This window comes from Urocampus carinirostris, chromosome 17 (assembly GCF_059441175.1).
Source record: "Urocampus carinirostris isolate Australia breed hairy pipefish chromosome 17, RoL_Ucar_1.0, whole genome shotgun sequence".
Lineage (NCBI taxonomy): Eukaryota > Metazoa > Chordata > Actinopteri > Syngnathiformes > Syngnathidae > Urocampus > Urocampus carinirostris.
In genome coordinates this window covers 8,829,285-8,841,052 of record NC_142365.1, presented here as the reverse complement: position 1 = coordinate 8,841,052, position 11,768 = coordinate 8,829,285, and the positions used below count along the sequence as shown (strand labels likewise).

General features: G+C 37.6%; 1 protein-coding gene across 1 annotated transcript; it reads left to right on the top strand.

The window, feature by feature from the left end:
• The first annotated feature begins 5,094 nt into the window (after nt 1–5,094).
• On the top strand, nt 5,095–11,363 carry cdx1b (caudal type homeobox 1 b). Its single transcript, XM_088321235.1, has 3 exons — nt 5,095–5,682; nt 10,529–10,677; nt 10,740–11,363. The coding sequence occupies exons 1-3, from the start codon at nt 5,142–5,144 to the stop codon at nt 10,914–10,916; spliced, it is 867 nt and encodes a 288-aa protein (XP_088177361.1). The 5' UTR covers nt 5,095–5,141; the 3' UTR covers nt 10,917–11,363.
• The last annotated feature ends 405 nt before the right edge of the window (nt 11,364–11,768 follow it).

Genomic DNA, 11,768 nt, shown 5'->3' with positions numbered 1-11,768 from the left:
GGAAGAAGAAAGAGAGAGGGGCAGGGTGAAAAAAGAAAGAAAGAGCGATAGAAAGAGAGAGAAAGAGAAAGAAAAAGGAGAGAATGCGAGAAAGGGTGAGAAAGAAAGATAAAAAAAGAGAAAGATAGAAAAAGAGAGAATTAGAGACATAGTTAGAGTGAAAAGAGGAGAGAGAGGGAAAAGAGGCTGACGTGGCAACAACCCAAACATAATCTGAAAATAATTACCCTCAAAATCATGTGACCTATCCTTGCAATGCTAGCTTTTTTGTGCAATTCCGTTTCTTAATTTAATATATTATATGACGTCATCAACAGTTCCTTTCGTGATTTACGCTATTAGCGTTATTCCATGCTTGACCACGTGAGGTCAGCATTGTACACTAGTTACCGTAATCAGCATTAGCTAACGACGGGCGACTCAAAATGGACGCCCGGTATTGTTTATCCATCCATCCATTTTCTGCGCTGCTTATCCTCACTAAGGTCGCGGGGGTGTTGGAGCCCATCCCAGGCAGTGGTCAGGGGACACTCTGAACTGGTTGCCAGCCAGTCGCGGGTGGGTATTGTTTAATTTTGAATTTATTTTGTATGTTTCCACATTCAAAGAAAAGTTTAATTTTATTGGTATGCCTTGATTATAATTAGCAAATTTAAAGTATATAAATATATATATACTAACCCAAATTCCTTTATTTACATACCAGTATTTTAATTACTTTGAATTATGGAATCTAAACTATTATTATATTATTAACTAACGCATATTAATGGATTTTATTGTAAACCCAATTCTTCTGTCCATAAAAGCAAAGTTTATTATTAACTCATTAATCAAGTTTAAAAAAGAGTCTTTATTACATGTTATATAGGAGTGCTATGTCTAATTTCGTTGTAAACAATTTATAACACGTTGTTATTAGGAACAATAATGATAATTCTTATTCTATTCTATTCTATTCTTCAGAATGAAATTGTATTTATTGATGCATTATATGACACAGGGGCAATGTTTTTCCGACTTGTTTACTTTTTAATAAAAAGGGTTTTGATTGGACAATTTTCCTCTCAAGTCGTAGAAATTAATTGCACCACTAAACCATTTAATTGATGAGTATTTTTTCCGCCACCGAGCAGAAGTTGAAGAGTGTGTGCATTTAATGAAGTGTCCTTTAGGGCCGTCCACAAAGAAAAGTCATGAGTGTAAAACGATAAAAAAAAATCGTAAATCCATAAAAGGCCTTAGCCATGCTGCAAAACTTCACACACTCTAAAGAACAACCGTCAGATTGTATTTAAAGACCCCCGCTCGAGCTCGTTTTTTACTGAAACTCTCTAAAACAAGAACTAAAAATGTCTATTTTATCTGAATTATTTTTTGTTTATTCTAGTCATACAGTAAGCAAAAGAGTGTTAGTATTTAAATAAACAAGATCATATTTCTAAGGTTCTTTTATAATATGATTTTATCATATTTATATACAATTTTTTGATTTGCAAAAGTGTAAATTTAACTCCCGTGACGAAAAAAAGTCCATAAATAATCGTTATGGCCTGGAGAGGGTTGGGCGCCACCAGGCTGTACTTGCCCAAAACACACCATGGGATAAGGTGCCCCATACGACTCGTGTGGTTAGCAGAAAACCAACCCTAACCCAACCAACTACCCATTATCTGCACCGCTTATCCTCAATAGGGTCGCGGGGGTGCTGGAGCCCATCCCAGCTATCTTTGGGCAGTGGGCAGGGGACACCATGAACTGGTTGCCAGCCAGTCCCAGGGTTAGCTTGCTCATTTACACTCAGAGACAATTCGGAGCCACCAATTAACCTGCATGTTTTTTGGAATGTGGTAGAAAACCGGAGTGTGCCCGGGGGAAACCGACGCAGCTACATGGAGAACATGCAAACTCCACACGGGAAGGCTGCGGTAGTTGGAATCGAACCCTGAACCTGTGTCGCCTGTCAACCAACCAACCCTTCACGACCAGAATGGAATCAGGACCCAGATGCGTAACGTTTCTCACAAGTTTATTGAGGTAAAGAGGAAGGGCAGCGCCACGGTTTGGTGCTCGCTGGAGGCGGGAAGCAAGCCGCTCACAGAATCGGATCATGATCCAAATGCGGAAGTGGATCTTCCGGAGCGGGAGATCGTGGTGTCGAAGACGGAAAAAACAGGTCGATAGCAAGGACAGGAGAGCAAAAACGTGGTCGGGATCAAAAACGGGTCGTAAGCCAGGACGGGGGAGCAAAACATGGTTGGGGTCAAAAAACAGATCGTAGCCAGAGACAAATGGGGAAATCAGGAACAGACAGGTGGAAAACGGGTCCTAAAAGAGGGATCGACGGGAGTCAGAGTCAAAGTGCTTGCCTTGTAGAAACAGAGGTTCGCTGACGGACTGACAACAGGCGAATGAAAGGACTGAGCTTAAATAGGACGGGGAACCAATCAGGAAGTGGCTGGCGCTAAACGAGCAGGCACAGGTGACACTAATCAGTCATCATGACACAACCAAACATATTTTTTTAACATATTTGAAACAAAGATGACTAAAATAAAAATTTGTATATTCTATTTATATTTAAATAAAAATATATTCATACTTTATTTCCCTCCCTCTTAATTTGGACATTGACATTGCGCTATTTTTCAGAAAAATTTGGTCGGTCTACAAGCACTACCTTGTAAATATTGACCTATCTTACCCTATATTAATTTTTAAATCTTATTTTATCGTTTAACTCTTTAATTTATGCTTATCCTAGAGTGCCATGTCCAATCGATATTAACTTTTGTTATCAGTGACAATCAAGTCAATTCTAATTCTAATGAATTCAAAATAGTCCTTAATTGGACATTTTTTCAAGGGCAAAACAATAAACCAATGTCAAATGTCTTTAATAATCATTTGTAAAAGTCTTTTGTATTTTTATTATGTTTAGTCAACACGGTTTTATTTATAAGACCATTTTTGAAGGGTTCCCTGGCAACCAGTTGAGGGTGTCCCCTGCCCACTGCCCGAAGATAGCTGGGAGCGGCTCCAGCAACCCCGCGACCCTACTGAGGATAAGCGGTGCAGATAATGGATGGATGGAATTATTGAAGGGATCATAATAACAACGGATTTGTGTTTTCTTTTAGTGAGGTTAATTTACATAAAACGTATTCTTTAATTACTTTCTGTTGAGGGTAAAAACGTTACACCGATGTCATGTGTCTTTAATAGAAATTCATAATAGTTGTTTTATGTGGGTCATATATTTACGTTATTTTATGTCAGAAGAGTTATTTTTATTCAGAATAACAGTGGAATTGTGTTTTCTTTAAGTGAGGAATAATCCTAAATCGATTTTTTTGAGGATAAAAAGATGAAACTGATGTTAAATGTCTTTAATATAAATTACAAATAGTTCCTTTATGTATTTAATTTTTTGGACTGCCTTTATTATTGTTATTTTTATGTGAGAAGACAATTATTATCATAGGGATCGTAATAATAATAAAAAATAATAACTTTTTAATGAATTTAAAACCATTTGGAAAAGACGTCTTAAAATGAAAACATTTTACTTGTTTTAATACAAAAACGTGTTGGATTTTAATATTTGATTATAAAATAGAATTGTCTCTGATTAAACATGTGTGCATTGTTTTCAACGAGATTGGACGTGACGATACGGGATAAACATGTAAAAGGCTGACAATAATAATAAAAAAAATATTAAGAAAGTTATGTAATTGTTAAAAGTAGTGCTAGTAGATGTATGTGTGTCAGAAATCGTGCATTGGGAAATAGTGCAACGACATTTGCAGCAACATTGCGCAACAAAGGCCATTTTATGTAATCTTATTTTATTTTAAATAAGAATAAAACAATAAATATGCATATCAATTTTCCCATACATTTGTCAACGGAATTAACGGATATTATCAAAATGATTTAAATAATATTTAAGTAATTATAAAGTCTTTATGACGTGTTTAGATTGGAGTACCAGTTCTAATCTCATTTTAAACAATTCACACACCACGCTGTTATTAATGTCAATAAAGATAATTCTAGCCTTCCAACTCTATTCTATTCTATTATATTCTGTTTGTTTAATTTAAAAGTCATGTTTAATTTTTCTTGGCGTTCTTTGATAATAATAACCTAAATTTTCTATATATTTCTTCATCAGAGGAACCCAAATCTCCTTCTATATATTTCTTTTTGATAAACTTTACTCTTGATTTCGAAATAACCGCCACATTTCTGGTGATTGTTTTCGTTTTAAAACTAAATTATATTGTCCATAAAAATCACAGAATGAATGCAGTATTGTAAGAATATTAAAGTAACATTAAAATAAATAGGCTGGCAACCAGTTCAGGGTGTCCCCTGCCCACTGCCCGATGATTGCTGGGATGGGCTCCAGCACCCCCGCGACCCTACTGAGGATAAGCGGTGCAGCTAATGAGATGAGAGATAAGGTGAGATTAAAATAAATATGAAGTCTTTATTACATGTTTATATTGGAGTGGTATCGTACATCGCGTTGTAATTAAAGTCAATAAAGAAAATTCCTATTCTATTCGATTCTAAAATAAAATAAAATAAAATAAAACAATATTAAAGTAACATTAAATTAAATATGAAGTCTTTATTGCGTGTTTATATTGGAGTGGTATCATACACCACGTTGTTGTTAAAGTCAATAATGACAATTCCTATTCTATTCTATTCTATTCTAAAATAAAATAAAATAAAAATAGAATAAAATAAAACAAATTAAAGTAATATACAATAAAATAAAATAGAAATAAATTAAAATAAATTAAAGTAATATAAGATGAAATAAAATAAAATAAAATAAATTAAAGTAATATACAATAAAATAAAAATAAAATAAAATAAGAATAAAGAAATATCAATTATCTCATACATATGTCAACGGAAAACGTTTTAAAAGATTGAAGCCGACGCTAAAATGGAGGCAAGAAGGAGGAGGGGCGTGGGTGGGGGATTTCAGGTGAAAGCCATAAAATTGACCACGTGACAGGGCCGTTGATTTATAACGGAGGTGTGCAGGGGGCAGCAGGTGAAAAGGCACGTTTCCCCATCGGACCACATCACGCCCACCCCTCACCCCTCCATCCAACATGTACGTGAGTTACCTCCAGCTGGATAAAGACCCCCCCATGTACCACCAGAACCCCGTCAGGGGACACCCGGGCCTCGGCCTCAGCCCGCAGAACTTCCCGGTCCCTGGCCCGGCGCAGTACACGGACTTCGCGGGGTACCACCACCACCATCATCACCACCACCACCCCACCACGCACGGCATCGTAGCGGACCCCCACCAGGCCCAGCAGAGTGCAACCAACAGCCCGGCCGGGGGTGGCTGGGGCCCGGCTTACCCACCGCCACCTCCGCCCGCGCGGGACGACTGGGCAGCGCATCACTTCGTGACCGCCGCGGCCGCCCTCGCCGGGCCGCCGGGGAGCGGCGTGGCCGCCGGAGGCCCTAACCTGGGTTTCGGTCCTCCGGAGTTCGGCGGGCCGCCGCCTCCGCCACCCGCACCACCACCGCCGCTTCTGGGCGGCGCGCCCGCTGGCCCCGGTCATGGCTCCGGTGGATCCCCGCAAAGGAGGAGCGCCTATGAGTGGATTCGACGCGCTTCGACGCCGCTCGCTAACCCAAGTAAGACTTCCAAAACTACCCCAAAAAAAACATTCAATTTTTGTCCATTTTTGACTAAATAAAGATGAGTAATTAACAAATTATTTTCTTTTTTATTATCATTTTTGTAAATCAACGTTAACAATACAAATACTGTACTACTAATACTAAAAACACAACAAATAAAAACAATAATAACAAAAATTAAACGAACAAAATTAAAACTGGACTATACTCCCATTTATAATAATACTATGCATACTAAAACTACTTCCACTAACACTAATAATAATAACAAAAATCCCCCGAAATGTAATTTTTATCCCTGTTAACATTTCCCCCAAAATTAGATCAATTAAAATTATGAATACTGTACCATGCTACCACTAATAATAATACTATTAGTACTAAAACTACCATTACTCATTGTAATAACAATTATAATAGCAACGATTCCACTGCCTTTTCCCAGTTAACATATTTCCTAATAAACTAAAGAAATCAAGAATATTAATACCGTGCAGTGCTACTTATATTAAAAATAATAACTATAAATATTCCAAAATCTATCTTTTTATTCCTGTTATCAAATTTCCCAATACAATTAAGAAATTAATAACATTAATATACTGTTCTATACTACCACTAATAATAATACTTCTAATATTAAAACTACAACTATACTACTACTAATGAAAATAATATTAATAAGAAGAACGATTCTCCCAAAATGTAACTTTTTTCCCTGTTAACATATTCCTGAATATAATAAAAAATACAATACTATACTATACTGCTTGTACTTATAGTAATAACAATGATTCTTCCAAAATCGCGCCTCGGCCGACTCATACCTAATTGGTAATATGGCGGCGCCCTCTGTTGGCTGCGGCTGCATCGGCTCGCTACAACGGGTCAGGTGTATCGACATTTTGTTCTGTGTACATTGTTACAAAGAATGACAATACAAAGGAAATTATTATTATTATTATTATAATGTAACTAGTTTTTTGTGTTAACATATTTCCCAAAAAAATAAAGAAATTAAAGATACAAGTACTGTACCGTACTGTACTGCTACTGCTACTGGGGATGATAACAATTTTTGACAAAATGAAACAAACTAAATATGAAACTTGTATTACATAACCACTAATCATAAAAATTATACTACAGTAATACTAAAACTATTATTACTGGTGGGTTTTGTGGGTGGATCCCTTAACCACGAGGAAATTCATAAAACATTATTTGCTGGGAATGAACTTTTCATCCCTGTTATGATTTTCCTTAATAAAATAAAGAAATTAAAAATATGAATACTGTACTATACCACCACTAATAATACTACTAATACTAAAACTACAAATACTAATTCTAAAAACCATTTTTGCCCCGAAATGTAACTTTTTTTCTCTGTGAATATCCTTCCTAATATAATAAAGAAATTAAAGATACATGTACTATACTGTGGGGTGGTTGAGTGGATCCCTTTACCACTAGAGTCATCGGGGCATCATTTCCTATGGTGTGTCTTGGGCAAGTACAGTCTGGTGGCTCCCATCCCTACTAAGACCAGAATGAATTAAAAAAAATCTTTTCCCGGAAATGAACTTTTCATCCCTGTTATCATTTTCCTTGATAAAATAAAGAAATAAAAATGCAAATACTGTACTATAACACCACTAATAATACTACTGTTACTAAAACTACAAATATTAATTATAGACTGGGAGGTCGGTGGTTCGCGCCCCGGCCGAGTCATTCCTAAGACTTAAAAAGTGGTCGGCGGCGCCCTCTGTTGGCTGCGGCTGCATCGGCTCGCTACAACGGGTCAGGTGCAATCGACATTTCGTTCTGTGTACATTGTTACACAGAATGACAATACAAGGAAATTATTATTATTATTATTATTATTAATAACCATGATTCCCCCGAAATGTAACTTTTTTCCTTGTGAACTTCTTGCCTAACATAGAAAAGAAATTAAAGATACACGTACTGTACTATAGAGTTGTAGGAGCACCAACTGTACTATAATAATAGCAAATAATTTCACAAAATGTAACTTAATTCTCCGTCAATATATTTTCTATTAAAATAAATAAATTGAAAATACTAATAATATATTCTACTACTACTGCTACATATCACAGGAATACTAGAATAAATAATAAAAATACTATTATAGCAACAATTTTATTTTCATCCCTGACGTTGTAATTCATCCAATGTAATCTAATCTAATTTAAACCAGTGAAAAGGATAGTCTCACTAATTTTGATACGCCATATCCGAATCACAGTATTACTTTGTTTAAATGTCAAAGTTTTGATAATATATTTCATTTATTTGTCTCCAAAAACAACGAGTAAAAATGTTATAAATCAGATTGACTGTAAATTAAAAGAAAGATAACAAGTTTTAGTGTTAATCTGTGGATGACGTGGGCTATTTTCTGTGTACATTTTTGAAGTAGTCTTACATTTTTAATTTAGAAATAAGTTAAAAATAAAATAATAGTCATAGATAATAATGAAGAATTCTATCAGAAATTGTAATTAATAGTAATTTCTACGATTACCTTTTGCAGCTTGCAAAAATATCATCATCATACGAGTAATGTCCAAAAATATATAGTAATAAAACCATTATAACCATATTAATACTGATAAAAACTACATTACCCAAAATAATAATAACAGTATAATGTCCTTATACTTTTAATTAAGCTAAGTTTTATTCAGACAGGAAAAAAATCTAAATCTAAATATAATTGAATACACACAAAACACATGATACTACGATATTAGCAATCCGACGTGTATGATAAGTAACCCTGTGGTCTATTTTATTCTAAGAACAGACAAGGAATGGATTCGTGTTTGTTTTCTTGTGACTTTTTAACAAGACGTTAGTTGCTCTCGAGCCGATGAGTGTCACAGTGTGTGTTTAGCATTTTATTGTCCATCACGGCGCGCTAACGACAAGCTAACGTGGAGCAAATGGCCTGGCCGATTCGTCCTGGCTAAGCATAGCCGAAACACCTTAGAACACTTTAGAACTCCAGTTTATTTGCTTAAAGAGTCTAATGTGTATTGATAGATATTTCTGGGATATTTCCGTTTTATTCCCTGCCGCCACAGCGAAAATGCTTGTATTTATCCATAAATAGTCGAGGTTACAGTTGTATCCATTCACGTATAGTGTAAGTCTATTTTTTGGGCTAGCCACATACGGAAACATCTGCTCTAGAAGTCCCATCGGGTTATTCCCTGCATGCAAATTCAAGGTTTGTGAAGTGGTTGAATTATGGGTGAAGTGCTTGTAAATGCTCGAAATGGTTGCCATGATTCCTGGCAGTCTGACTCGATAGACCATGCCTTACATAACAGGTGTCAAACGGGCGGCCCGCGGGCCAGATCAGGCCCGTTAAGGGATTGAATCAGGCCCGCGAGACAACGCAAAGGCAAGCACAAGAGAAAAACGAGCTGCAGGAATTATGGTTCACCTGATGTTGCCTCTCACAAAGACCCTGTAGTTGTATTTTTTTTCTGTCTCTCTCTCTCTCTCTCTCTTTCTCTTCCTCCCTTTTTCTATCACTCTCTCTCTCTTCCTCCCTTTTTCTATCACTCTCTCTCTCTCTCTCTCTCTTACTCTTTCTGTCTCTTTTTCTCATTCTTTGTTGCTCTTTGTATCTTTCTTTCTCTGTGTCTTTTTAACTTATTTTGCTCTTTCTTACTTTTTTCCTTTTCTCTCTTATCTTTCTTTCTCTGTTTTTCTTGCTCTCCCCTTCTATCTTTCTCTCCTCTTTTCTCTCCACTCTTTCTCACTTTCAATGTCTCTTTGGATCTCTTTCTTTCTCTTTCTTTCTTTCCCCCTCTCTCACTATTTCTCTTTTTGTCTCTTTTGTTCTCCCCTCTCTCTCTCTCTCTCTCTCTCTCTCTCTCCCTCGCTCTCTCTCTTTGTCTTTCTCTTTCTCCCTTTCTCTTTCCTTGTCCTACACTCTCTGTTTTTCTCTCCCTCTCTTTCCCTCATTTCTTTCTCTCTTTTTTCCTTTTTCCTCAATCGACTAATCCGGCCCCCGAGAGAATGTTTGTTCTATCGTGTGGCCCCCAAGTTAAAATGAGTTTACCCCTTCCTTAAATGAAAAATAAATAAATCACTTCTGCTTAAAAATGATGCCAAATTGCCCTCTTTGGTGGCTTTGCTTTGCCATTGAATTCCTTCTTCCTTCATGACTAGCAGCAGCTGGCATTAGTTTGTACGGTGTTATCATGTGGAGCATCATCGCCCTCCATGCACCGCACCAAAGAGGACAGGGGTGGAGAGCAAGATACAAGGTACTTCAGAAATTGGGAAATTGGCTTTAAAAGTGCTTAAAAAGTGCTTGAATTTGGTCATGAAAAGGGTGTACGAATCATGACCCTAGATAGGTTTTGAAACCTTAGTTTGTGGTTGAAACCTTAGTTCCAAACCCTTACCAGAAACCCAAGGAACACTCTAAAACCCTAGTTTGGGTCCAAAACCCAAGTTTGAGGCCTAGCTGGAAACCCCGGAAAGGCTTTAAAGTCCTAGTTCGGAGCTGAAACCCGAGAAAAAGCTTTAAAACCTTAAGTTTGGGGCCGAACACCAAGTTTGAAACCCTGGCTGTAAACCCCAGAGGAGTTTAAAAACCTTACTTTGAAGACAAAACCCTAAATTTAAACACTAGCCAAAAGCCATTGGAAGGCTTTAAAACCCCATTTTGTTGCAGAAACCCTCGTTCTAAACTTTATGGGGCTAAAACCTAGTCTTTGACTAAACAGGAAGTAGACAGCTGTGACTTCCTGTGTGCCCAATGCTAACAGGGAATATGCTCGAATAGATGGGAAGACACGGACTAAGGACAAGTACCGGGTGGTCTACACGGACCACCAACGTCTGGAGCTGGAAAAGGAGTTCCACTACAGCAAGTACATCACAATCCGCAGAAAGACCGAACTCGCCGGTGCCCTCAGTCTCTCGGAGCGACAGGTGAGCAAACTGAAAAGTGAGATAATAGTTAGCCGCTAGCAATTGTGTCTTCTGTCCTCCAGGTGAAGATCTGGTTCCAGAACCGGCGTGCCAAAGAACGCAAGATCAGTAAAAAGAAGCAACAGCAGGAACAACAACCCGCCTCATCGTCGTCGGGCAGTGTCGCCATGGTGACCAGCAGCAGCAGTGGCCTGGTGTCTCCGTCCTCGCTACCAATTAGCATCAAGGAAGAGTTTTGAAGACAATCTCCTCTTGATGATTCCCTGACAATGATACAAAAACAGGACCCAAAACTAGGAAGACGATGAGAAACTGCAACGAAAATAGTTCTTGATTTTAGCATGATAAAATGGACGTCCCGAGGACTAGCATTTCGCTACATGAATGCGTGGATGCTCTGTGACGTTGAAGACCACAACTCAACTTTAAGGACTTTAGCAATGAGCATTGTGATGCTATGATGTACATTAGCAACAATAGCATGTTTTTTAGAGTGTTAACATATTCATCTACAGCTGACTGACAACATTAGCACTAGCATTTTAAAACGTTAGCATCCCAATACCAGTCTGATGTTAGATTAGCAATTAGCTTCAGTAAGATGATGCTACTCCACAGCACTTAGCATATGACTTTTGTTTGTTGAACAGAAGATTACCATTCAGCCACATTAGCATGCTAGCATACCTGTCAACCTCAGCCAATTGCTACCCTTATTCATGATATGGATTCTCCTTATTGGGTGGTTGGATCTCTTAACCACCAGGGTCATAGGGGCACCAGATCCTGTGGTGTGTCTTGGGTAAGTACAGCCTGGTGGTGCCCATCCCTCTCCGTGCCAACAATAAAGAGATAATAAACCTTACAAACACAATACGGCTCCTATTTACTCTGAGGAAGACAGAATATTCAGAACAATCTTACCAAGTAAACAACACAACTTTCAGGATATTTCTTAGTTCTTTCCACACTTGCAGTAAATTCAGTGTTGCTGTCAGGACCAGGACAGGAAACAGGAAGCAGAACCCACTCGCGTAACGTTGCTCACAGTTTATTGAAGAGAAGAAGATTGAGCGTACACTCGATCCGGG

Excerpts from the sequence above, each read along its gene's own strand:
- cdx1b (XM_088321235.1), top strand. The coding sequence starts at position 5,142 with ATGTACGTGAGTTACCTCCAGCTGGATAAAGACCCCCCCATGTACCAC. Across the intron at positions 5,683-10,528 it reads GACGCCGCTCGCTAACCCAA|ATGGGAAGACACGGACTAAG; the intron begins GTAAGACTTCCA and ends ATGCTCGAATAG. Across the intron at positions 10,678-10,739 it reads TCAGTCTCTCGGAGCGACAG|GTGAAGATCTGGTTCCAGAA; the intron begins GTGAGCAAACTG and ends TCTGTCCTCCAG.